Source organism: Crinia signifera, chromosome 9 (assembly GCF_055691185.1).
Source record: "Crinia signifera chromosome 9, ASM5569118v1, whole genome shotgun sequence".
Classification (NCBI taxonomy): Eukaryota; Metazoa; Chordata; class Amphibia; order Anura; family Myobatrachidae; genus Crinia; species Crinia signifera.
The window spans coordinates 93519084-93545713 of record NC_139225.1 but is presented as its reverse complement, the minus strand read 5'-3'; the positions used below and the strand labels follow the sequence as shown (position 1 = coordinate 93545713).

Sequence of the window (26630 nt, the reverse complement as noted above, 5' to 3'; positions counted from 1 at the left end):
AAACAGCCCAGCAAAAATGGCCACCCCCTGGGAGGAAGCAGATGCACTTATTCCCTGCTTGGAGTCAGAGACCTGCAGGGGGATTATAGCATGAGTATAAAACATTTGGGAATCCCAGTAATATAACATCATTCCCATTTGGTGATATTTTCTGTATACACGTATACCCTGAGGTCCGGTGAGCTCTAATTTTTTTGCCTTCACTGTCCAAATTTTTTTGTATTTTTTTGTGTTTTTTATGCAATATTTTTGTTTACATTTTTGTACTTTTATGATAATAAAAATAATTTTGGGATCTATAAAAGAGGCTGTGCTTTCTGTGGATACAATAACTAAATCCTATAAGGTACAAAACATAGAACACAGTGCTGTAGTTTTTCGTTGCATTATTTTATTTAATACTTCCGGGAGAACTGGCACTCTGTGTGCATAGAATTCCCTGGTAATGAGCATGTAACCTTCTGGCAATGAGCATAGTACAGGTAACAAAATTATTTAATTAATGTACAGTATGGGGTGGGGGGCAAGGTTAGTGGGAGGGTGGTTTGAACAAACAGTTTGCACTGTCTTTTAATGCCTAGGTGGACAGGCAGTCCTTCAGCCATGGGTCTCCAGAGGCCTCCTCCACAGCTTTTTTTCCCCGCTGCTGAGCACTGAAGGTTCTTCATCCTAAAGGTTTTTGCCCTTTTGCTCCTCATATAGGACAAGTTTGAAACTTGCAAAAGTTCACTCCACATTACATGCTGGGGAAGGCAGACTCCCTCGGATGAATGTGAACTGCTGTCAGACGCACCTTATAGATTCATCATGCTGGTAGTTACAGTAATTGGATTCTGTCCATAAGAAACTCCACCTCTGAGCACAAGGTGAAGAGTCTGCACTGGAGAACATCACAGAAGAGACTGACCTATATGGGAAATACTGAGCAGTATGCACTGTGTGGTAAGAACATTCCTTATTTGTCACTGAAAGGTTTGTCAGCAACACATACTGTATGATGTGAAATTAGCTATTATGAGTGCAGTGAAGCATGTTATGTATGTAATGCTAATATTGAAAATGTGGAGTGCATCTTATTCTAAAGGCTGCAAAGTGTTAATTCTAAAAAAAATCTTGTTTACTGCCATTAACTACTAACTAAAAATATTAATTATCTCTAAGTAGTTTTCTACATACATTATATTAAGTATGCCATAGACCTATTGAAAGAAAAAACCTAATCAATGACATAAACTCTCTAACAAAAGCTATATGTTGACCTAACATAATATTGTTATATAATTGTACTTATAACTGCTATACCCCTTTCACACAGAGAAGCATATTACTGGGTTAAACATTTCTACCCAGTCATTTGCTGATCAACATGGGTCCTTTTCTTGTGTGAAAGAGTCAACCCAGGTCGCAATTCTAAAGCAGGGTTGGAGACCCGGGAATTTCAACCCAGGTTGACCCTTTGGCACAGAAGAAATACCCGGCAAATTACCAGGTAGAAATGTTTTCCCTGGTAATTTGCTTTTCTGTGTGAAAGGGGGGTTTCATACTAGGACCGACAAAATGATCCGGCATTCAAATACTGGGTAAAAGCAAGGTATTTATGGACAATTCTGTCTGAAAAGTATATTAGTCTGTAGCATCCTGTGAATACGTTGGTGGAATACATTGGGTAAAAAAAAATGCAAATTAAGTATTGGATTTAGATGCGTTTTACGTGAACTTTAGCTTAATGTTTCTGTAAGGGTTTTCTCATTTGCTACATCTTATTTTAGTAGTTTTGTATCATTACAATTCCCAGTAGTGTTCTTAGTGTAAGGAAGAAAGCGCATACCGTAGTTGGAATAATTCTATTAACAGCATTGTAATGTTGTAATACTTTAGTGAGATGTTACAGTTATTTGTGTGATATGAATTTGGAGTAAATATGAATGTCTGATGTAGGGTCTGATTCAGCAACTGTTGACGATTTGCTGAATTAGCAAAACTGCAACTGAGGGGCATTCAGGGCAAGGCTGCCCAGCATGTAAAGTCCCTCCCTGTGATTGCAATTATATTGTTATTGCATGGCAGCGGTTAGGGTAGCCCCATGCCCTTGCAGCCTGTAAAATGGTTGCAGGGTTTCCAGCCCTGAAAACTCAACTAGGCATGAAAAAATAATATATATTTACACCTCCGGCGGTCTTTACTGCTCCTGGTCATCTCCCCTACATATTCTCACTTAAGAGAGAGCTAGTGGGGAGCTTGGGAGCTGTTGCCTCTAGGAGGGATGAGACCAGTGGCGTAACTATAGCCCTGCAGCCCCCGCTGTGGCGGGGAGGCGCTGAGGGACTGTGGGCACCGGTCTGCGGGGCTATAGTCAGGGCCGTTTTAAGAATATAATGGGCCCCATGGCAAAATAATTTGAGGGCCCCCCTCCCCTCACAACCCCCCTCCTTTCACAACCCCCCTCCCCTCACAACCCCCCCCCCCCTCACCTATGTGCAGCAGCAGCGGGTGGTGAGGATCCGGGCAGCGGTGGGTGGAAAGGTCCGTCCAGGAAGTGGCAACTCAGACCTTGATGTAGTGCTTTTTGCCGCCGTGCAGATTTTGGAAAGAATGGCTGGGCGCTGATTGGCTGAGCGTCCGGCCAATCAGCATATGGCCAGTCTTTTCAAAATCAGCACAGCAGCGCTTCCTGCCCGGCGGCAGACAGCACTACATCAAGGTCTCCGCTTCCTGGACGGACCCTGCCACACGCTGCTGCCCGGGTCCCCTGCACACGCTGCCCGCTGCCCGGGTCCCCTGCACACGCCGCCCGCTGCCCGGGTCCCCTGCACACTTCGCCCGCTGCCTGAGTCCCCTGCACACACCTCCCGCTGCCCGGGTCCCCTGCACACGCCGCCCGCTGCCCAGGTCCCCTGCACACTTCGCCCGCTGCCTGGGTCCCCTTCACCCGCCTCTGCCAGGATCCCCGCTACATACCGCCTGCCGCCTTTCCCTAGGACAGTGCCATCTTCTCCATTGTGGTGGGCCCCTACTATCCTTGGGCCCCTGGGCAACTGCCCATTAAGCCCAATGGGAAAGACGGCCCTGGCTATAGTTACTACTAGTATGCGTCTGTGTGGCCTGGAGCGGGACATATCGGCAGCACCACCCCCCTCCCCCTAGCCCTCCCACCCACCCACCCACCTGCCCAAGTAAAGTAAAAGACCCCCCTTACCTCTCTGCATGCCGCCACCGCTGCCACCGCATTCAGGGTCCCGCAGCGCAGATCTTGTCCTGGCTCCGTCTCCTCCTGCAGTTCTAATGAAAAATAACTATAAAAAAATGTCTGCCCCCATACAGCAAACAGTTTTTTGGGGATGCTAGAGGAGGCGCGGGCATCCGTAAAAATTGTCTGCTATTAAGTGGCAGCCATTTTGTGATGGTCATTTTTCATTAGAACTACAGGAGGAGACGGAGCCCACGGGCAAACGCAGGATTTTTGGAAGGGGGTTTCCAGAGAGGTGGAGCAAAGCACGGAGATGGACACTTAGGTGACCCAGTATATGCCGGGTCAGTTAAAGTATTATAGATAGACCTAATTTCCACTAATTACCCATTTACTGCACAGATGGTGAGAGATGGGGTGGGAGAAGGGGGCATTGGGACGAATGAAGGGGCACTGATACATACCTTCCAGGGTGGTAGAGGATGTTTAATACGCAGAGGAGGGGTGTATAGTGCAGTGGGCTTATTATTCATAATTTTCTGGTGGGAGGACAGCTTGCTTGACTGCAGATATCTCCAGTTCCCAGAAATAGATTTCTTAGATTTTAATGGAATTAAAAACTAGAGAATCCCACCTACCAAATTATATTGGGGACTGGGGGATCAGAGTTCAGGAGGCAGAGCAATCTGCCAACGAGAATATAAAACTACATATCAGGTATGTGGAGCTGGAGCAGTAACCAGCTGCTGGAAGGCTGATATCTCTGGTTCTCGGAAAAGTAGAGACAAGCTTATAGTGTCCTTCAAATGGGGAGAGTCTCAGCTTTTGGAATATACCCTCAGAAAAGCTCTAAGTCAGAACCTGAAATATCTGACTGGGAAGAGCAATTAACAGGCTTGGATGGGGACCACTGCTTTGAAGTCAGATATCTCCAGTTCCAAAGGGCCGATTTTTTAAATTCTTATACCCATGGAAAGAGGGGACCCTCAGCTTTCAGACTCGGTCCCTAAGACTCCTGTGGGGGGTTTCTGGGTACTCAGAAACCCCCCCTGCGTGCGCTACTGAAGCCGACACATTGAATACCCCCCTAATTAAGCTAATTAGAATCTTCCAATTGCTTAATCAGTCCTTAGAGTGGGTTCTGCAAGGGTCTCAGAGTAAAGGTTTGTATACACGGTTAGATCTGGCATTCCATTAGATTTCCACTATACGTGAACGTGCATTGGGATAGAATCTACATTGAATGCTAAAAGCATTCGATGTGCACTCGATTTCAATTTGATTTCTATTTTATGAGCAAAATCTAATAGAAAAATCGTGCATATATCAACGTTTCCCCTCTATTAGTCCAGGTGATTTTTCCTAAAAATACTCTTTTAGGAAAATTAGGCTTGATCTGGAGGTGCATGAAAAAATATATCAATGCATTTATTTTTCTCTCCTGCAAATTGAATAGCAAAATATTGTGGTTGTGGGAAACTCTGTTCCATGCGTTGTTTCTGAAATCAAGCTTAATTAAATTCCTCCATATTTCTGGCTTCCACCACCACCATCACAAATTATCCAAAATCATGGGGTTTGAATTTAATAATGTGAGTAGCGTTCAATGCTGCTGAAATCAGACTGCTGATGCCAGCCAGGTAGCGGAAGGGGCCCACAATGAGCCTTCACACAGGGCCCTCTCCTCTCTTAAACCATCCCTGCTAGAAAAAGTGTATCTAACCAAAGGTTACATACAGGGATAAAAAGGACAACATATACACTTTGATCCTGATTCTGAGCATACTGTATATAAAATTGGGTACTCTTTACCTAGAAGGGCGCCCGTCGCGGGCATCGCGGGTACATTTATGTGTGGCCGCGACGCGACCGACGCGATGCCCGCGATTTCCCATTGAAACCCATGTTAAACATGGAAATCGTGTCGGTCGCGTCGCGGCCGGCCATAAATGTACCCGCGATGCCCGCGACGCGATGCTCCCGATTTCCCATAGGAATCAATGTTAAAAGGCGCGATGGACCCGATTTTACTGTTAAATGGCTCAATGGACCCGATTTGGCCATAGAAATCAATGTTAAATGGGCCACAGAGCCCATTAACCCTTAAATGTCCCCCCCAATTTTTAACGCCACCCCACGATCCACGCGAACCCGAAGCGTGGCGAGCGCAGCGAGCCCGCGAGGGGCGGCGGTACGCGTCCTCCGACCTTTTCATGCCCTACTATCCACTAGGGCGTGGAGTGAGAATATAATAGTGTGGCGAGCGCAGCGAGCCACCGAGCCCGAAGCGTGGCGAGCGCAGCGAGCCCCGCGAGGGGACGCGGATACCTTCACAGTTACACGCGTCCCCTCGCGGGCTTCACAGGTGTCCGTGGCGACGCCGACACCTGTGAAGCCCGCGAGGGGACGCGTCTACCTGTGAAGGTATCCGCGTCCCCTCGCGGGGCTCGCTGCGCTCGCCACGCTTCGGGCTCGGTGGCTCGCTGCGCTCGCCACACTATTATATTCTCACTCCACGCCCTAGTGGATAGTAGGGCATGAAAAGGTCGGAGGACGCGTACCGCCGCCCCTCGCGGGCTCGCTGCGCTCGCCACGCTTCGGGTTCACGTGGATCGTGGGGTGGCGTTAAAAATTGGGGGGGACATTTAAGGGTTAATTGTGCTTATTTGGGCTCTGTGGCCCATTTAACATTGATTCCTAGGGCCAAATCGGGTCCATTGAGGCATTTAACAGTCAAATCGCGGTCAATCAGCCTTTTTAACATTGTTCCCTATGGGAAAATCGCGGTCATCGCGGGCATCGCGGCCATCCCGATTTACCCGCGATGCCCGCGATGACCGCGATGACCGCGATTTTTACCCCCGACGACCGCGATTTCAATCGCTGGCGCCCTTCTAGGTAAAGAGTACCTAAAATTGCATTGCCTGCAGAGAAATAAATGGGTACTTGTATAGTTTCACGGCTCCTGATATATCGGAAGCGATATCGGCCGATATATCGGATGCGATATCGGCCGATATATCAATGCGATCTAAAGCGATTTTTTTACCTGTTCATAACCCCACTATCCACTACGCATGGAGTTGATTTTATATAGTGTGGCGAGCACAGTAATCCGCATCCCCTCGCAGGGCTCGCTACGCTTGCTACGCTTCGGGCTCGGTGGCTCACCGCGCTCGCCCACACTATATAAAATCAACTCCATGCGTAGTGAATAGTGGGGTTATGAACAGGTAAAAAAAATCGCTTTGGATCACATCATTATATCAGCCAATTTCGCATCTGATATATCGGGCGCCGTGAAACTACGCAAGTACCAATAAATGTGTATTTATGCGTTAGTCTCATTTGTGCCACAGTCACGTGCACTCTCGGAACTTTGTCTATGTATGACTGATCTGATACCAAGTTTCAGTCATTAGTGAATATGTAATTGAAATGTGCACAAGCCTGCACCACAGAGACATATGTACACTGGTATATATTAATTACAGTATCAGGCCCTTGGGGTTATTTGCACATACACAGGGCTGCCATAAAAAATTGTGGGGACAGGGACTGACAATATTGGCAAGCCCCCCCCCCCCCCTCCTTTTTTTCGAAAACCAGGGATGGCCGGTGAGACCTGGGTCTGCAACACCGGCCACACTACTCAACCTATACATTGCTTTAAAGGGAAATGATAACTTTATGACAAATTATACTTTTAAACTTCAGTCCTGGGCCCCCTTTCTGTCTGGGACCTGGACTGGAGTCCCCGCAGTCCCCCCCTAATGACTGCCCTGTATACAAACACAAAAACCATGAACTTAACTTTTAATGAAATAATAAAAAGAACGTATGAGTTTTATGTAAAACTTGTATAAACAATCAAATAAGAAACTAAATTTTGTGATATACTTAGACAAAAATATGAACACATAACTTTTATTATTATTATCCTTTATTATATGGTGCAACAAGGGGTCTGTAGCCAGAGCCAGATTAAGGTCTAAATGGGCCTGGAGCTGAAAATGATCAAGGGCCTATTATGCGCAATAATAGGGGTTGTGGCCAGCACCTAATAATGTGGGAGGCGTGACCAGTGTTCTGGTTGGGTGGTCTGCTCATGGGTGTGTCTGTTGTGTAAATGCTTTCAACTAGTTATATATGCCTGGAAAAGGCAGGGGACTGGTATAAGAAAAATGCACGGAGATATATTGGCGGGTGCCCTCCAAAGGTGCACCCGCAGGCAGGGCCGAATTTAGGGGTCAGGCCGCCCCTAGGCACAATAATTTTTGCTGCAGCTTCACCTATCTGCCAATGTGACAATGATTAATGGTGCTGAGCATCAGGAGCCAAGGCACACTAACTGCACAAGTGTGCAGTGCATTACTGGGAGTTGACTAAGTCCCATGACACTTTGCACAAGAGGGCAGAGGCTGAGAGGTTTATGCTGAGCTCTCATTGGTGGAGCTCATTACATGCTTCTCAGGCCTATGGAGGACAGCAGCAGCAGCCTAGTCATGGGAGGGTTTTTAATCAGAGGCAGCACTGACACTGTGAGGTCTCCTACAGTCCTACAGAGTAAGCAGTTACCCATTGACCAAGTTTATACTTTCTTTACTCTGTGTTTTGACAGTATAATATTCTCTCATGCATTTTGTGGCCAGTAATGACAAGTGCAAGGGGTTCCACCTGTCTAAAGTGCCCCGGGCCCCCCAAAGGCTTAATCTGGCACTGATTGACAGCCAGGCAGAGAGCAGGGGGCTGCCCGGCTTTATTCAGAGCACTGCATGTCCCGGCTATTTGAAATAATACCCCTTTTATACCAGAAAATGCAGGGACTTAACCAGGAATATGGTCCCAGGATCATGCAGGGACATTCTCAGACTGGCCCCTTTTACACCAGCCTACTCCTTGCATTTTCTGGTGTGAGGTGGAGAGAAAACCACCGCCGTCCCCCTTTAAACAAACAGCTATATCTTCGGAACCAACTGACCCATTTACATGTAGGCTTCGAATGATTTTGGTCCCGTGAAACTGGGCCGTTTGGTTCCAGAGAAATCTGTCCTCAAACAACATGAACAGCCATGAAATGACATTTCAGAAATGAAAAAAAAAAAAAAATTGGTTTACCCACATTATCTCAGAACCATTTAACCCATATGGACCAGGTATCAGATTAAAGGCCCAACGATTTGGGTTCGACTGAGATCAACCTCGTTTCTATGATGCCGGAGGGTGAACTGGCAGCCGTTGGAACCGGGTGGAGGTTGGAATTAGAGGGTCCCATGTTATCCTATGGGGACAACGTTCCAGCTTTGCCTGTCGGTATCTCCGGTTCCCGGGGGCCTAGCGACAAGGGGCTGGGCTCGTTGGAAAACCCTGGCCCTCAGCTACAAAATGGGCCTATTTGGAGAGTGGGCCTGGAGCTGGAGCTCCATCAGGCCCATTGTTAATCCGGCCCTGTCTGTAGCACTGCGCAAGGTATAGAAACAGAATGAACAAAACTAGATAAAGTTTACTTACTGTACAGTACAGATCAGTGCAAGACATGCATGTTTTTACACATTACTGCATCAACGGTCATAATGCTGAAATACCAGCAGGGTTGTCACATAGTGGTAAACTGAGTGTATTGTGAATACATAGAGGTAGATGAAGAACAGGCACTGGGTGTAACAAAGGGTCGGTTTATATTATTATACTGTGCTATTACCACACCTAGCTTGATGAGACGACATAAGCCCTTCCCAGGTGTGGTGTTAGTTTCATGCCAGTTCCCAGACCTCCTTAGCTAATGCTAATGATTTGCTATTAGAGAAATATGGTGCTGTGCCTGGTTGGTTGGGTATGACTAATGGCTGCTCATTTAAATACTGCATGTTTAAGAAACAAAAAATACAGAGTTGGTTGTAAACATATACAAAGCTAAAAAGCATTTTACTAAGTGGAACATGCATATTTTTCTACTGCCATATGCGCAGAATTTTTGTTACTTTACATGTTTTAATTGAAAACTATGCAATCATCGATAAAAAAGCATGTTAGCATACAGGTAAACGCACAGCCAATGCCTGTACTTGAACTCCTAAGCCTTTGATGATTATACTCATAGTCAGTGAATGTTGTGTGTATAACACTAAAGGGCTCTATTTCCATATCTTTATTTGGAAACCAACGGATGCCATCACTGAACATGACACTGATCTCAGTTTACTAATTCACATAAAATACACCCTTATGAACACTAAGGTTATGTTCAATTAGCCACAACAGGTTAATGACCAATTAACAGGGTTTATCCCTGCGTTAACCTACAGCGGTGAACTTGCAAAAGTATTGAACTGGTAAAATGTCTGTGTGTATTATTAATGACCCTTAACACGGCATTGTTCCTGATCAATACAGCAGAAACAAGTCAACAGCAAATATTTCAAATAGGCACTCCTGCTCCTGATGGTAAGGAACTGATCCCAATACCTAAATGACTCTCGTATAACTCACACAAAAAGATTCAAATGAACATATTATAGGGCAGATGTGCTAAGCCTTGGAGAGTGGAAAGAGTTAAACTACCAGCCAATCAGCTCCTAACCAGGGCTTAAAGTGGTCCTGGAGAGGTGGTGGAACTCCTTTTCCCTGCCAAGAAAACCCCCCTCCCCATCTCCCCAAATTAGGTGGAGCCCAGGCCAGTGCCAGAGTTTTATTTATTTATTTACTATTTCTTATATACAGATGGAGCCCCTCTCATTCACTCTCAGCGCTCGCCAGAACCTCCCCGCTGGCGAGCGCTGGCAGAATGGGACTCCATCAGACTGGGATGCGTGTGCGTCTCAGTCACTATGCGGCTGGGCGCCGTGACCCTGCACATCTCCACTTCAGGGAGACGGGCAGGATTTGGGGTGGTGGAGACCAGTGATGGCAGCGGGGGAGGCGGCGGAGACACCCGTTGGAACGGGGCAAGCAAGCGTCTCGTGCACGCATGCCCCCTTCTGACGGCTGAAGAGCTGCTCTTCATCTGTAGCGCAGCATTTTCCGTTTCGCTTTACTAATGGAAACAGTGATAATCAAACTGGGTAGTAATAAACCAACATAGAGGTAGGAGGGCCCTGCTCAGAAGCTTACAATCTATAAAGTTTTTGGTACCACCTGCAAACTATGAAATTTGTGCCCTTACTCCCATACTTTATAAAGGAACAGTGTTCTCACAATAGTACCTCCAATTCAAAGTATGCCACACAGCAGAACAATCATTTTCACATTACATTGAATGTAGTGACACTGATTCATATTACACCTTAAATTAGTGCCCCTTATTCACATTATGACAGACAGTAGCGCCCCTTATTTAAGTTATCCTACACAGTAGTACTCCTTGTACATGTATGCCACACAGTGGTGTCGCTTATACATAATGACCACAGTAATATTGCCTATACACATAATACCCTCAGCAGTAGTACCCCTTACACAAAATGTCCATGGTAAATGCCATTTATACACATATCTATCGCTGTTTTTTCAGCAGCTTCCTCTCCTTTCTTCTTCACTTCAGTGGCGATGACGGTAAGACATCATATACAACATGCTTTAAGCCTCTGGGACAGGCTTTTCTGTTGGAATTACTGTGCAGAGCTGTGATGGAAGTGTTCCCCTTATTAAGTTCCACTCCACTTTAACCCTGCTCCTAACTGTCATTTTCCAAACACAGCCTGTAATATGACAATTAGGGGCTGATTTGCTGGAACTTTATCTCTCTTCAAGGCTTAGTGCTTCTCCCCCATAAAGTCATTAATACTGTAAGTAAAATATATTTCTTTGTGTAATTGTGTATAAGCATGTAACAAGTAGGAACATACAGAGCCTGACCAGAGAATATTCCTCCTGGCTGTGTGGTGACTAATTGGGTGCTTGTAGAAATTCCTGTACTATTGAACCACTAGAGCAGGTGATATTTTGGGGCCTGTCAAAGTCTTTTACTTGTGGGACCTTTCTTAAGAAAAAAAAAAGTGCATACTAATCGCCCAAAACTCCCACGAGGAATCAAGCCCCCCACACATTGGGGCTATAGAATTATTTTTTCTATATATCTGCTATCTAATTAAGGATGCCATTATTGAATCCAATAGGCTGATCGATCCAATCCTCCATTAGCCAGAGTGTAATCCAACATAAGGCTTGGCTATCCAGAACAACCCTGGATCCGTAACTTCATATTTACCCTGCCAATATTGCCATAATGTTTTAGATAAACCCCTTGAGAAGTAAACGCATTGGTTGATGCAGCACGTTTTATCATAAATGTACAACAAATATTGTCATTGAATAATTGATATGGACTTTGGCATTATAAAATAATACTTGTGACACCAGTTGAGGTGTAGAGTGGACCTTCTACCTACTGAGAAGCCTGCACTGATCCATGCAGGCTTCAGTCAAATGCAAATGAAACAGATAAATGAATTCTGAATTCCGGAATAATCCTTTATCTGAAATGCTCGTGGACCAGAGCATTTCGGATAAGGGATACTCAAAATGTGTAACAAAGGTTGATCTGCTAATGGAAATTAATGTTTCAACATACAGATTGCCGCTGTGTGCCATCCACCAGAAGTAAGTAAGTTTTATTTATATAGCGCACTTTCTCCAACAGGACTCAAGGCGCTTTACCGACATTAAAAATAACAATACACATACTGTAATACAAAGGGTTATCAGTACAAGCAACAATGGCAGTACAGATATACATCACACATATAGATATGCACTAGACGCATTCTAATAAGGGACACGAACATGGGGAACATATTTACCGAGCTGTGCAGTACCCAGGCAGCCATTCAGTGGCGCCACATGGTGATTGCACCAGCCAGATAGGTAGACAGTAAATGTCCCCATACACTACACGATTTGGCCCGATTTCACCCGATTCTGGAGGATTGGGCCAAGAAATCGGGTGAAATTGGCCAAATTGCGTAGGGTACGACATCTGATCTGATCCTATGCGCGGTTCCGTGCGCATCGGATCAGATCCGGATGTCGGAAGGTCTGCACATAAGATAAATCATTTGCAGCCATCTGGAAGAGCAGCAGGAGCAGGCTGGGAGTGGGGACCGGTCCGGGGGAGCGGCACGAGATGTAGCAGCAGGCAGGGAGCGGGGGACCGTAGATACAGAGCAGAGACCGGGGGCACGGCGGGAGAATAGAAAGAAATACTATTACTACATAGGATCAGATGCGCCCCCGGTCTCTGCTCTGCATCTGCATTCCCCGCTCCCTGCCTGCCGCTACATCTCGTGCCGCTCCCCCGGACCGGTCCACATTCCCAGCCTGCTCCTGCCGCTCCCCCCCCTCGGACTGGTCCCCGCTCCCACGGACCGCTAGCTCTGCTGCAGCTCCCCGGATTTTTACATGTGATAAATCGCATCCGATTTATCACATGTAAAAAATGGCACATCAAGTGCCAAATCTTATCAAGCTCCCCCGGGAAATTGGGGCTGACTTGTCCTTAGGACAAGTCGCCCTAGTGTATGGGGGCCTTAACAGTACAGGTATATATACTAGATGTACTCTAATGAGAAATACGGACATGGGGAAATATAATTACTGGGCTGTGCAGCACCCAGGCAGCCAATCAGCGGCGCCACATGGTGATTGCACCAGCCAGCGCCGTACATATAGAACACATTAGAACAGTACAGTACACAGAACCAGACATAACACAATTCTTAGTACACAATACAGCTGAGATATAGGGAAGTGAATGAGAATAGATGCAGGTACAGATTGTAGGTGAGTAAGAGAGCTGTAGTTGAAATGCAAGAAGAGTGCTGTGAGAACAGGAGGGACGAGGACGCTTGCCCGCCCCATTCCAATAAAGCCCGCCACCGCCGGCTCCCCGCCACTACCCTGTCTCGCCCGTAGCCCCCCACAGCCTCCACTCATCTCCGGGAAGCGGAAAAGGGCATGGAATTCACTCCCCGCAGCCGTTTTGAAGGGATACGCGAGTGTGAAATGGAGCTTGTGAGTTGGAGCGCCTCTCTGCCAGCCTGCGCCAGCTCAGGGGATCTGCCGATTCCCTGAGCTGGCTGAGAGGTGCTCCATCTGTATGCAAACAATTCTTAATCCTTTGAGTGCCAACATTTCTGTGATAGATGTTCAAAATATCCACTAAAAATGATAGTGTCGCTCACATTTTGTTATATAAATTCACTTGGCACTCAAAGGGTTAAAACTGGGTGAAACAAGAATTTGCAGGAAATGATAACTTTGCTGGGGATATTTCCTGGGAACTCCCTCTGCAGACATAAATGATGAAATAATATATATAATATCAGTTGTCCGAGCCCATAGACAATGCACCTGAAACTAATTGTCTTTTTGTGTTGCTTATATTTCCTCTTTACAGGAAGGATCCTTTTAGTGGTCACAGTAAAACCTTATAGGACAGTGCTGAGGAGGAGAGATGTTAACTGAGTTCATGAAACTCTGGAGAAGCCAACTCGCGGAGGGTGAAGGCCATTATGCCCCAGGATGATTTCCTTGCAGACGGGCATGTTCTTTCAGACTTGAAACCAGGAAAAAAAGGATAAAACACAGATCAGAGCAGAAGATTTTTGTGCAACATTAGCTACAGACAAATGATTTCCACTCAAATTTGCTTAACAATGCTACTATGCCAGTCTTTATTTTAAACACTTGAAATATAAACTTGTGATAAAGAACATTGGAAGACAGGTGTGAATGATGGCAAGCAGTTTGACTTTCCTTGGTGCCCTCTGGGCACTGCTGTCATTCCTCTCTGCAGCTATTTGTTGCACCAGTTTCTTCATGCCTTACTGGCTGTTTGGATCTCAAATGGGGAAACCAGTTTCATTCAGCACCTTCCGCAGGTGTACCTACCCTGCTCAGACACAGGAGAGGGACTTGGTGATGGTGGAAGAGTGTGGAAGATATGCCAGCTTTAGTGCCATTCCCAGTCTATCCTGGCAGATCTGTACACTGGTGACTGGTATTGGTTGTGCTTTGCTTTTGCTGGTATCTCTGGCTGCAGTTCTAGGCTGCTGCATTAGTGACCTCATTTCCAGAATGACTGGACGATTCCAGGGTTCCCTACAGTTTGTTGGAGGTAAGAATTTCTCTATGATGGGATACTACTATAAGTATCTGTGACGTGCTGGTAGAGGCAATATTATTATTTTATATTTTGATACAAATCAGTATACATCTCTCTCTCTCTCTCTCTCTCTCTCTCTCTCTCTCAATCTATATATTGTGCAGCTTTGGGAACCTATTTGTATAAGGTTATAAGTAAGTAAGTGCAGGCTCTGATTAACTTTGATTTACTCTGATTTCAAAGCAGGATCTTATTGGCTATCAACTGTCAACAACTGTTGTGCGATTTAGGATAGCCAATAAGATCCTGCTTTGAAATCAGAGTAATTCAGAGTAAATCAGAGTAAATCAGAGCCTGCACATCTCTAGTTATAAGGCAATTCATATTACTGTAGTAACAATTTTCTATCAGAAGGAAAAAAGCAATAGATAATATCAGGGTCGTGACTAGATATTCGTAGGCCCGCTGCCCCATAGCAAAGGTTTTCAAGGACCCCTATGTACCAGCGAATTGTGATAAATGTATATGGCACATAAAACTTATACAATAAACATGGCTCCCATTCAGCTCTGTGCCCCATAGCACCTGCCCCCCTTGCACCTATAGTAGTTATACCCTTGGATAATACTGTATGATGTCAGCCTCAGGGAACAATTTCTTCTTTTTAAATATTGCGGAGCTTTGTGCTAACTAGAACTTAAGCCCCACACACACTAGAAGATAAAGTGAAAGATATCATTCAGAAAAGGCGTTGTGAACAATATCTTTCACAATATCGTCTAGTGTGGACACTTAATATTGTAAACGATGTGCACTGTTGCGCATCGATTGATGATTGATATCTACCAACTTCTCGCAGCAGTTTATTGTCGGCTGATCCCCCTTGAGCTGCCCAGGTCCTTCCCAGGCGGCAGGATAGCATGCAATACATTGCATGTGGTTTTTTGACACGTGGGGTGACATTTAATAGAATGAGAGTTTTTCGCACTTTTTAAAATCGCACCATATCGCCGCAAATCGCACTTTTGTTTCACAGTTTTCATGTGTAAATCGCATATTTAATGGAATGCGCATAAGCGGATAAAAAGTGCAATATGGTGCGATTTGTGGCGATTTTAAGTCATGGAAATGTGCGCATTTTGAGTCATGAACATGTGCACATTTCAAAAGTTGTGATTTCTGGTAAAAACAAACAAACAAACAAACAAACAAACAAAAAAAACGGCTTGAGGCCCCCCCTCCTGAGCATAACCAGCCCCGGTTTCAAAGAGCCGGTCCTGGTTTCATAAAATCACGGTGCAAAACAAATAGGGTTCCCCTTGATTTTATAAAATGAGCACCAGGCTCAAGGGCCGGTCCTGGTTCCCAAAATACAGGGGAAAATATGACTAGGGGTCCCCCGTATTTCAAGAACCAGTACCGGGCCCAATCAGCCAGCAGGGTAATGCCACAGCCGGGGGGAGACTGTTTATACAAGTCCCCCCGGCCAAAGCATTCATCCCCCTGACCGGTCAGCATGGGCAGGGGTCCTGGGGGAGTGGGGACCCCCCCAAAGAGGGGTCCCCCCCCACTCCAGAACTTACCTGCCCATGCTGAAGTCCGGGGCTGTCCTCGATGCCCCTGGGCGGTGGGCATCAAGCTGATAAATGGTAAAAAAAAAATTGATGAAAAACTATTATCTTATACCATGGAATTATAAGTCCCAGCTAGCCTCCCCCGCATGCTGGGACTTGGAGAACCACAAGTCCCAGCATGCGGGGCATTAAAGGGCCCGCTGGCACTTGTAGTTCCACAGTAAAAGAAATAGTTAAATAAATACACTGACACCCATTTAAAATAAAACTTTATTACATACAAAGCCCACACATACTGATACTTACCTATCTTGAGCCCGTCGGTAGGTCCCTGGGTCCAGTCCGGTGGCTTGGTTCCGGGGCTGGTCTGGGTCCGGGGCTCCGGGGCTGAAGAGTCCGGGGTCCTGGATCCGAATAAATCCATGGTGGACCTGTGGAAGGAAATCCTACTCACCCAGGTCCCCTGCGAACATCATGACATCTTCTCCATCTTCTCCGTCTCCGCCGCCGGTACACAATTGGAATTATAGGCGCAGAGATGTTTCCTCTTCCGCGCCTCTCATCCAAATGATTCTATTGGCTGCCTAGCGGCCAATCAGGAGCTGCTAAATTCGCCTCCTGATTGGCCGCTAGGCGGCCAATAGAATCATTTAGATGAGAGGCGCGGAAGATGAAACATCTCTACGCCTATCATTCCAATTGTGTACCAGCGGCGGAGATGGCGGAGACGGAGAAGATGTCCGGATGTTCGCAGGGGACCTGGGTGAGTAGGATTTCCTTCCACAGGTCCCCCATGGATTTCTTCGGATCCAGGACCCCGGACTCTTCAGCCCTGGAGCCCCGGACCCGGACCAGCCCCAGAACCAAGCCACCGGACCGGACCCAGGGACCTACCGATGGGCTCAAGATAGGTAAGTATCAGTATGTGTGGGCTTTGTATGTATTAAAGTTCTATTTTTAAACCAGAAACATGCACAGATAACAATGGCCCTTATTCTGAATCGTGCGGTACGGCCCGCGTGCGGCCGTACCGCCGATGTTTTCAGTCTGCACATGCGCAGAGGTCAATCTGCGCATGTGCAGCCCAATTCGCCGCAGACGTAGTTCGTCCGCCGCAAAGGGGGCGTATAGGGGCGTGAGGGGCTTCATACCCTCATTTCCCTATGCATACGCCCCGCGTTTCATGGGCGTTCCCATGCAAACGCGGGGCGTATGCATGCTAATGAGGGTATGACGCCAGTGATGGGGGCGGGAAGCTGACGTCGCCGGATGTCAGCTCTCAGCCCCCATACAAGCTATCACACGGACGATTGTCCGTGTGGTCTCAGCTTGCGGGACCTGGTGGGGCGTGCGGCCCTGCCTTCGATGGTCGCCGACCATCGAATGCAGGGGGCAGCTCCCACCATGGTGGAGGCGTACGCCCCACCATTTTCTTGCGGATCGCCAGCCGTCCGTGTACGGACGGCCGTGGCGATCCGTATCGTGGGCGGGGATTGGTTTGTGCGGCCGGAGCACCGTGTGCGGCTCCGGCCTCACAGATCTGAATAAGGGCCATAGATCTGTGCATGTCTCTGACCAATTTGCACATCAGACCCTGGTCTGAAAAAAGTGCAAATTATATAGACCAAACAAAAATGCGATTTCTGTTTGCGCATGCTATTAAATAAGCGATTTGCATACTTTTCTGTGCAAACACATCTGGATGCGAATTAAGTGTGATTTTTTAACACAGTTTTAGAAAGTGTGATTTATCGCCAAAAAAATGTGAAAAATGGGCCGTTGCGCACCCTATTAAATGTGCGATTTGGCCAAAAAATTCGAAAAAAAGAGAAATCAAAGTTTTTAAGCGAAATTATCACAAAAAAAACAGAAATCGACTCCTATTAAATGTCACCCGTGATGTCTTGAATGTCACCCCGTTCCTGGCTTCCGGGAGGGACTCCGAGTCGGAGGTCAGACGTGCAGCAGGTCCTTTGCACATCGGAACGTATGTCTAACCCATCCGATTTGGCCACTTTTCACCCGATATATTGTCAAAATCGGGCGAAAAGTAGAACTAGTGTATGGGGCCTTAACTCCAAAATTATGTTAATTTGTATCTCTCTGTAAATTTTACAGCCCATGCTATTCATATTTTAATATTTCTGTACAAAACAGTCATATGAGGCTACAGCATTAGCTTGTACAGTGCTTTTCTGGGAAATAGCCAAATAAAATAATATGAACAAAGTAAAATGTTATACTTTAGGTACAAATGTTCTACTATATAATGTGTTAATTAAATATGCACTTACCTTTGTGACTTTTGTATCATTATTTAAATATTACCTTTGTGTTATTCATGAGAAAATGATAGATTTGCCTAGTTCCATAGCAGCTAATAGAGTTAACACCTACCAGCACCTCCCCCAAATAAGACCAGTAGGGTTTGGCTCACTGGGTCGACCGTTATAAAATCAACAGTCAAAAGGACGACTGCAAATGGTCAACATGAAACATTTTGACAAGGTCAAAAGGTCAATAGGGTTAATAGATCAATATGTAAAAGGTAGACAACTGAATAAATGGACAAATACAAAAGGTTCATATAGCATAAAGGTCAACGTGGAAATGGTTAAATGGTGCCGATTACCAATTAAGACACAGGTATTCCCAATTAGTGTGCTGCTTTTCTCGCCCCACTTCAGGCAAGGTATCACGCTTCGCTACTGCTGCGCTCAGCACAGGTTACTATTCCCAATCGCAGTCCACGTGGATGGTTAAGTAGGGAAAAGTTTGTCAACCTGTTGGCCATGGCGACAATTTGCTCCTGTCAACCTAATGCATTTTGACCATATGGGGTCAGCATATAATCTTTCGACCTATTGTCCAGATGATGACCAGAGTTGTAGATGTTTGGCTCCTTTGTCTTTCCTGCACATAAATTAAAATGACAGATCGTTATTGTCTATTAGTGTCCTTATGAGAGAGCTCATAAAGAAAAGTGGTTCCGGATGATAGATGTACAGCAGATGTGCAATGTATAGCTACCCTACTATTTCTGTAAATACATACACATGGCATGCTGGAGAATACAATATGACCTGTGTGTGTGTACTAGTCATAATTCATCTATTGGTACTTGTGTATTATAGCGGCGCCCCCGATTTCCATCGTGCGATGTTTGAATCGCGTCGCATCGCATGCCATGCACCCGATGGCATGCGATGCGACGCGATTTTTGGCCCCTGTATGATTAAAGATTGTATAAGCACCCTAAAGGGTGCTTTTAAGCACCGTAATAAGCACTGTAATGGGTGCTTACAATGTTAAATGCATCCCCACGCCACCCCCCCACTATAAACGTGAACCCGTAGCGTGGCGAGCGCATCGAGCCCGCGAGGGGCGGTGGTACGCGTCCTCCGACCTTTTCATACCCCCACTATCCACGTCGGCGTGGAGTTGAGAATAGAAAGTGTGGCGAGCGCAGCGAGCCACCGAGCCCGAAGCGTGGCGAGCGCAGCGGATACCTTCACAGGTATCGGAGTCCCCTCGCGGCCTTCACAGGTATCCGCGTCCGCTCGCTACGCTTCGGGCTCAGTGGCTCGCTGCGCTCGCCACACTTTCAATTCTCAACTCCACCCCGACGTGGATAGTGGGGGTATGAAAAGGTCGGAGGACGCGCACCGCCACCCCTCGCGGGCTCGCTGCGCTCGCCACGCTTCGGGTTCACGTTTATAGTGGGGGGGTGGCGTGGGGGTGCATTTAACATTGTAAGCACCCATTAGGGTGCTTATACAATGTTTAATCGCATTGCATCGCATTGTATGCCATATACAATGTCATACAATTTTAAAATTGTATGGCATTGTGCAATATCGCGCGATATCGCGTCGCATCGCATACCATCGTATGCCTTATGGTATGCGATGCGATGGGCGCCGCCAAAATACACAAGTACCGATCTATTTGAAGCAGAAATGCTTATAACTAATTTCAATTCAGGTAAATCAAATGTTTATTTTACTTTATTCTTATACTCACAAGTCATAAAATACCCTTTTCTCCATTTTAAATGACATTATATAACATATGTTATTGTTTGTATGAATGTACGTATGTATAGTGATGTTCCCTGCCTGACACATGTTAAACAGGAAGGGAATGGAAATGACGGACAGATTTGTATTGATGGCAGTCAGGAACAGAAGAGTGCTGGCCATTTGTCACAGTCTCACACCTGACATTTGTCACAGTCACCTGTATCGAAATTCTTTATTCAGTCAAATACTGTATTATAGTCAATATAGATCAACTAATCAGAATACAGTTTAATCCCAACTGGCCAATAAATATATCTGTCCTATAAATGGAATCATTTGTAAAATATATAGGGCAGTAGATGAGTTGAACTAAAGCCCCGTACACACGGGGGAGATATATTGCTCAGCCATATATTGCTAGCAATATATGGCTGAGCAATATATTGCTCAGTTTCTCCTTTTCATCAGCGACCAGAGATGGTCACGGATGAAAGGGAACCTCTGCCGACGGTGCCGCAGGGGTAATCAGCTGGTTGCAGGAGCAAGCTCCTGCGACCAGCGATCATAAGGGGGCTAAAAACAGGAGCGCGCACCCGGCGATTTATCGCTGGTGCACACTCCGATCACTGGCAATATGGTCGCCAGTGACCATATTTCCTGCGATTTTAACCCCTATCGCCCCCGTGTGTACACAGCTTAAGGGAACTTTGTATTTATTGATGAGTGTTGTGGAAGGCGACAAGCCGAGCAGCATTTTGTTGTACAGAGAAATTTAGATGATGCTTATAGTAACACCTATGCCTATGTTATTAATTTTTAGTTCACCTATAGCCTATCGTGTGTGACAGATTTTTACAGACTTTACATAAGAAAAGCCCGTGAGGAGAGAAGACTGGTGACATCATCACTGGCTTCTTTCTCCCCATGGCCTTCGCAGTGACGAGTGAGTCCTGGCTTACTCAGAGCTTCGAGCAGGGGCAAAATCATTTAAAATGAAAATCAAATTAATCGATTTTCCTCCTATGTACATGGCTATGTACACGTTCATAGCTGTACACAGGGGCGGGGAACTCGTAGCCCAGCGAGCAGGTCTGAATGGGGCCCCTTGTTCTCTCTGAAACTTCTTGGCAGCAGTTTATTGTCTGTCTTGTTCTTTGTACAGTTGCATTGTAGAATTTCTAGAGAAAACTCAAAGACAGAGAGTTCTGGGATCAAATAACATGCACATGAATGATATGGGCAGAGCTGTATTTACTTTATGCTTTGATAGTGAATGTCCACTAAATAAGTAAGGATACACCAAACACACATATACCCCTCTTACCAACACCCACTCTACCATTGACAAATATAAAGACTATTGACATAGTAAAACAATGAATAAAGCTGGCATCAGTGGCGTAACTATTAATTATGTGCCCCCTGCCGAAAATTGGCTATGGCTATTCTGGAACACCAATGGTGCAATTTGGGAACTGCCATATCCTAAAGAAATCATGTTTAGGTCCAATTCAATATACCCCTGCACAAATGATGTATACTTTGGGGAGAGCAACATTGCTTGTTATACTGTATTTGTGTATCTCTATGTGGTTCCAATGGCACACTGACAACATTGCACATAACTGGATTGCCCCAACCATAGCATGTTAATCTCTTTTTTCTGTATCCTCAAAGAAGGGAGTTCTACCGTTCTTCATAAGTCATTTTACAGTCATTAATAGTATTCAGAGGCTGACACATTACTTCACAGTCCCATGTAGTGTTCACGTCTGAGTAGTTCACACTGACAAATAGCTTCCATCCCCTCAGATGTTATAGGTGCGGTCAGTAATGAGAGGATTTACAGGTTCATTCCTGTGGTAGAACTGATGATTTATTCCTCCTGAATAGCAGAGCTACTGTATCCCAGCATCATTATACAGGATACAAAGGCATACAGACACAGAGATAATACATTACTGGTATGCTATAAAAATACAAATGCTGCATGTCTGCAGTACAATTATTTCACATGTATGCCTACAGTTCTTACTGTGAAAGCAAATTAATTGCAGTTAAGTCATACACTATATTATACATTAAAGCTGGGTACTACACACCTACAGAATTATCTGTCCAATATATCTGGCATTCCTCTTAGCAGTCCCAATTCCCGTGTCCCGCCCAGGGCTGACAGTGTCCCGCGGCAGGGGAGCAACAACGACTGTTGGGAGTCCCCCCTGTCAGCGCTAAACAGACGCAGCCAGAGGGGCTGGGGGCATGGCCAGAAGCTCCCTCTAATGAATAAAAGGACAAATGCCTCTTGACAAGAAACCGTGCTTATTAGACCAATATTTGGTTTGTCATATTACCTCCAATGGTTGTGGGAAGTTGCACCAGTCCTTTTCGGGCAATGTTTTTGCGGAAAATAAGTGTTCCCACACTTACAAGATTCGATGTTTCAGGCAGTGCTTATTGGGGGTGACATTGCCCTGCTGGGCCTTTTACTTGAACCAGAAAAAACAACAGTATGATTCCAAACCTCCTGAGGAAGCCGCTGATAGGGTGGAGAAACGCGTTGAGGTGTCGAGGAGAACAAGCGCAAGTCTAACAGAGCCAATGGTAAACAAGATAAGACCCATTTGGAAATTTTGCCAGAGGTCGGAGTGGATCGTTGAGAGCTGCAGGCTGGACCCCGATTGTTGTCTCCCGTAGTTATGCAATGGTGTTGATGTGCTATTTTACATGCAATTTTTCTGAGGGGCTGGACTTCAGCATGCTAGGGGTGCTTGCAAATCGCATGAAATATATTGCAGTGCAAAAAACTGCTTATGATTCCAATTTATCCCTAATGCAGCAGGTCCGATCTCCTATTCCTGCCTAAAGGGAACGCACAATGGATCGGATTACATTTTTCATCCCATTTCTTGGCCCAGTCCATCGGAATCAGATAAAAAATTGGACACATTGCACTAATGTATGGCCAGCTTTACTAAAAACAGGTGGGGGGAACATGTGTTGGTGCCCCCTTCCTGAATCCACCACTAATGGCAAGCATAGACCACAAAACATTGGTCATTGGTACCAAATCTTTAACATTATCATTAACTTTTGAATCAGGTACAATATCATGAGTGTGACTTTGCAGGTATGCAGGTATGTTCTGTAGTGGAGTCAGCTTGTGGATTGGAAAAGCAAAGGAGCAAATGGAATTGTATTCACAGGCCTGTGGACATAAATAAAAAAAGGGTTGGTATAGTAATACATTCCATGCACTGGTGAAAATAAGGAAGAGCTACACTAGCTGCCTGTGGGTGTGGGCTTATGTGCACATGGTCTCCGCTGGTAAATCCTCCCCCTAGTGACAGGCATTCAGAAAACTAACTTGAATCTCTATGATTTTTTTTCTTTAATAAAATAGCTATCCTAGGATTGCATCCAGGGCTGCCATCAGAAATTGTGGGGCCCGGGATTGTCAAAATAGGCAGGGCCCCCCTTCCATTTATCGAACACTTGGAATGAATCTTTGTCTGCTACACCGGCAACACTACCTCTACATTGTTTCAAGGGAAATGTGAACTTTTTTATGACAAATAATACTTTATAAACTACAGTCCTGGGCCCTTTTTCACTCTGGGCCCAGGACTGGAGTCCCTGCAGCCCCCCCTCCTGCTGGCTGTCCTGTTTGCTCTTTATGCCTGAAATGTGCATATTCCATGTTGTTTGAATAGATTTGTTACATGTTTATATGACGCTACAGGTGTTTACTTACTTGAGCAGTAAGAGAACGCAGGCTTGCTGACTGATAGAAGATGTAACAGTGTAATTGGTTGTAATGAATATTGCAGATTGCTGTGTGGCTTAGGCTGAGTAAACAAACATGTCTTTTTTTTTTTGTCTCTGTGTGTTCTCTGTAGGACTCCTCATTAGCTCAGGATGTGCACTGTATCCACTGGGGTGGAACAGCCCTGAAATCCAGCAGGCGTGCGGCAATACGTCCAGTCAGTTCCAATTAGGTAACAAGTGACTCACAATCGCCAATCATAGCCTGTGAGAGTGTGTGCGAGAGGCACTAGCTGTGCATCTGCGTAAAACTCATTATATCCGAGAGGGATTGAAATCAATACAACAGACATGCCATTTGCACAATACTAGATAGATACACTGGGGTTGAGTGGGATTAACTCATTTACTGCAGAGCAAAGCATTGCTAAATCATCTAGAGATACGCATACATCTTCAGGATACACTGAAGCAGTGCCAGATTAAGACTTCGGGGGGCCCCTTGCACTTATCATTACTGGCCGCAAACTGCATGGGACAATATTACACTCTCAAAACACAGAGTAAAGGCAGTATAAACTTGGTCAATGGGTAACTGCATACTCTGTAGGACTGTATGAGACCTAACAGTCCCAGTGCTGTCTGATTAAAAACCCTCCCATGACTAGGCTGCAGCTGTCCACCATGGGCCTGAGAAACATGTAATGAGCTCCACCAATCAGAGCTCAGAATAAACCTCTCAGCCTCTGCCCTCTTGTGCAAAGTGTCATGGGACTCCCAGTAATGCATTGCACACTTGTGCAGTCAGTGTGCCTTGGCACCCCATGCTCAGTACCTTTAATCATTGTCACATTGGCAGATAGGTGAAGCTGCAGCACTACCCCACTCCCATGCAGTAAACCGTTTGCTAAAAAAATAAATATATATTTTAAAATAAAAATACATGCCAACCACAGGGGGCCCCTAGCTAGAGGGGGGCCCAGGGATACTGACCCCTTTTGCCCCTGCTTTAATCTGGCCATGCACGGAAGGAGGTTGTAATGCCTACAGTATACTGTGTAGCAGTATCCATATACCTCCATATACCAGTGAGTGGAGGGAAGTGAGGTGAAGCCTATCCTGTCATACTCCGTCCCCTATACACCAGAGTTTTGAAAAATGGTAATAAAAATACAAAGATGTAATCATTTTGTTTTAATCTAATCATTTTATAGTCAAAGCTCTGAGGTCAAAAGTCTATGACAGGGCACTGTCTGGCTCTGGTACTTGTGGCCACCATAAGGGGGGAAGCGTCAGGTCTTTTGTTGTGGGCTCAGACAGACAAGGGGTCCGTGTGGCAGTATTCTGCATGTTTGGCAACTGGCAGTGTGCTGAGGTATCCGGACGCTGGGTTGGCCGGGTGTAAATCTACCATGTTATGGTCGACCCCGTTGATTTAGACGACTAAAGATAGTTGGTGGCCACTAGAGCGGCAGTAACGCTATAGCTGGGTGGACCCAGGGCCGACGGTCACATGGTCAACAGGAGTTTTTAGGATTTTTTTGGTGCAGGTCCACTTGGATCATAATTTACGATCCAAGTCTGACACTGTGCCCGAATCATGGCGAGCGCAGCAAGCATGGTACACATGACCATGGACCATGTGATCGTCAACCACGGTCCCGCCGATCACCCGTTGGCATCTTACTAGCATTACTGCCGCTCTATGGGCTACCGATTATCTTTAGCCATCTAAGGATCTACAAAGGGTGGTTGAACATAACATATTCGATCTACATCCGGCCAACCCGCTATACTGTGTGCTACATGCTCCTGTAGAGAAGGATGGGGGTTAAATGAACACATACACTCACACACATACACAGTTGCAGTTACATTATCCAGTGACCGGAATGGCCCAGCACGGGTACCCAGAGCCTCTAACAGGAGGCAGGAGAGAGGCTTCCAGGCAGGAGGCACATAGAGACAGAGAGACTCGAGAGCGAGAAACTGTGAGAGGGAAGATCATCTCTGAGTTGGACAGTGAGAGACCCTTTATATACAGCATGAGGTCGATGGCCAGATAACAGTTGGGACAATGTAGGATGAGGTGAGAGCATGTTACACTGCATCAGCCAAGGTTATCTTCACTATAGTATACAGCTGCAGTCACTGGGTACTGGGTGGTTGGAGCTGTGTCTAGGGCAGTGGGGGCTGTTATAGTCCCTTTTAAGCGTCTGTCTTTCTGGCTATTCATTCAGGCTAATCTCATGATTGTATAGAGCATGTATTCCCTATGCGCACCTACAGTATCATCTCCCCTCCCCATATTACTTTTATACTCTGTCTCTGACCCCCCTCTCCATATTCATCAATTATCTCCACTGCCCATATGTACCCCTGTCCTTTGCCTAACCCAAGCAAGGGGACGACAGAAAGCGCATGTGAATGTGAATGCATCTATTGTGGTATCGCATGAACATCTCCAGGATAGAAGTCAACATTTTTGTCTTCTGAGAGACCTTTGTCAGGACAAACCAGAAAAGGCAATATTTTGGGGATGTTCATGTGAGTCAATAAATTTGTTCTGAAGCTCAAACAAACTTTGTCAGTGCGCTGTTATTATGATTAAGTTTGTGTATATAGTCTGGACCGCAACAGAGGGGACTGTCCGGAATAAAGTTCCAAGACGAAAGACTAAAATACTGTTACTGTGCCTTGAGGACTGCGGTTGGGAAACACTGGAGGACTAATGATCTCATCAGCCAATGAGGTAGAAGAGACAGAAATGTGATTAGAGCTCTTCCAACCGCTCACATAACTGATCTCCAAACCAGCGATTAGAGAAAAAAAATCTCGTTTCATTTGCCTTATGTGACTTTTTGCAGGAGCATTGCTCCTGGTGTCTCCTAAGTATCACATTAGTAGGGGTAAAGTTATATGAAAAAAGACGACCATCTTTGGTCAGGTAAACGCTGAAGATTTCGGGTCCTATTTAGCAA

The 26630-nt window shown here is 45.8% G+C and overlaps 1 protein-coding gene across 1 annotated transcript in view; it reads left to right on the top strand.

Moving 5' to 3' along the window:
* The first annotated feature begins 654 nt into the window (after positions 1–654).
* The window catches only part of LHFPL1 (LHFPL tetraspan subfamily member 1), a 30066-nt gene continuing 4090 nt past the window's right edge, over positions 655–26630 (top strand). Inside the window, exons 1-3 of the mRNA XM_083160583.1 lie at positions 655–942; positions 13581–14300; positions 23784–23882. Coding sequence (XP_083016709.1) covers positions 13916–14300; positions 23784–23882 — 484 coding nt within the window. The 5' untranslated portion in view covers positions 655–942; positions 13581–13915. The remainder of the gene's footprint in view (positions 943–13580; positions 14301–23783; positions 23883–26630) is intronic.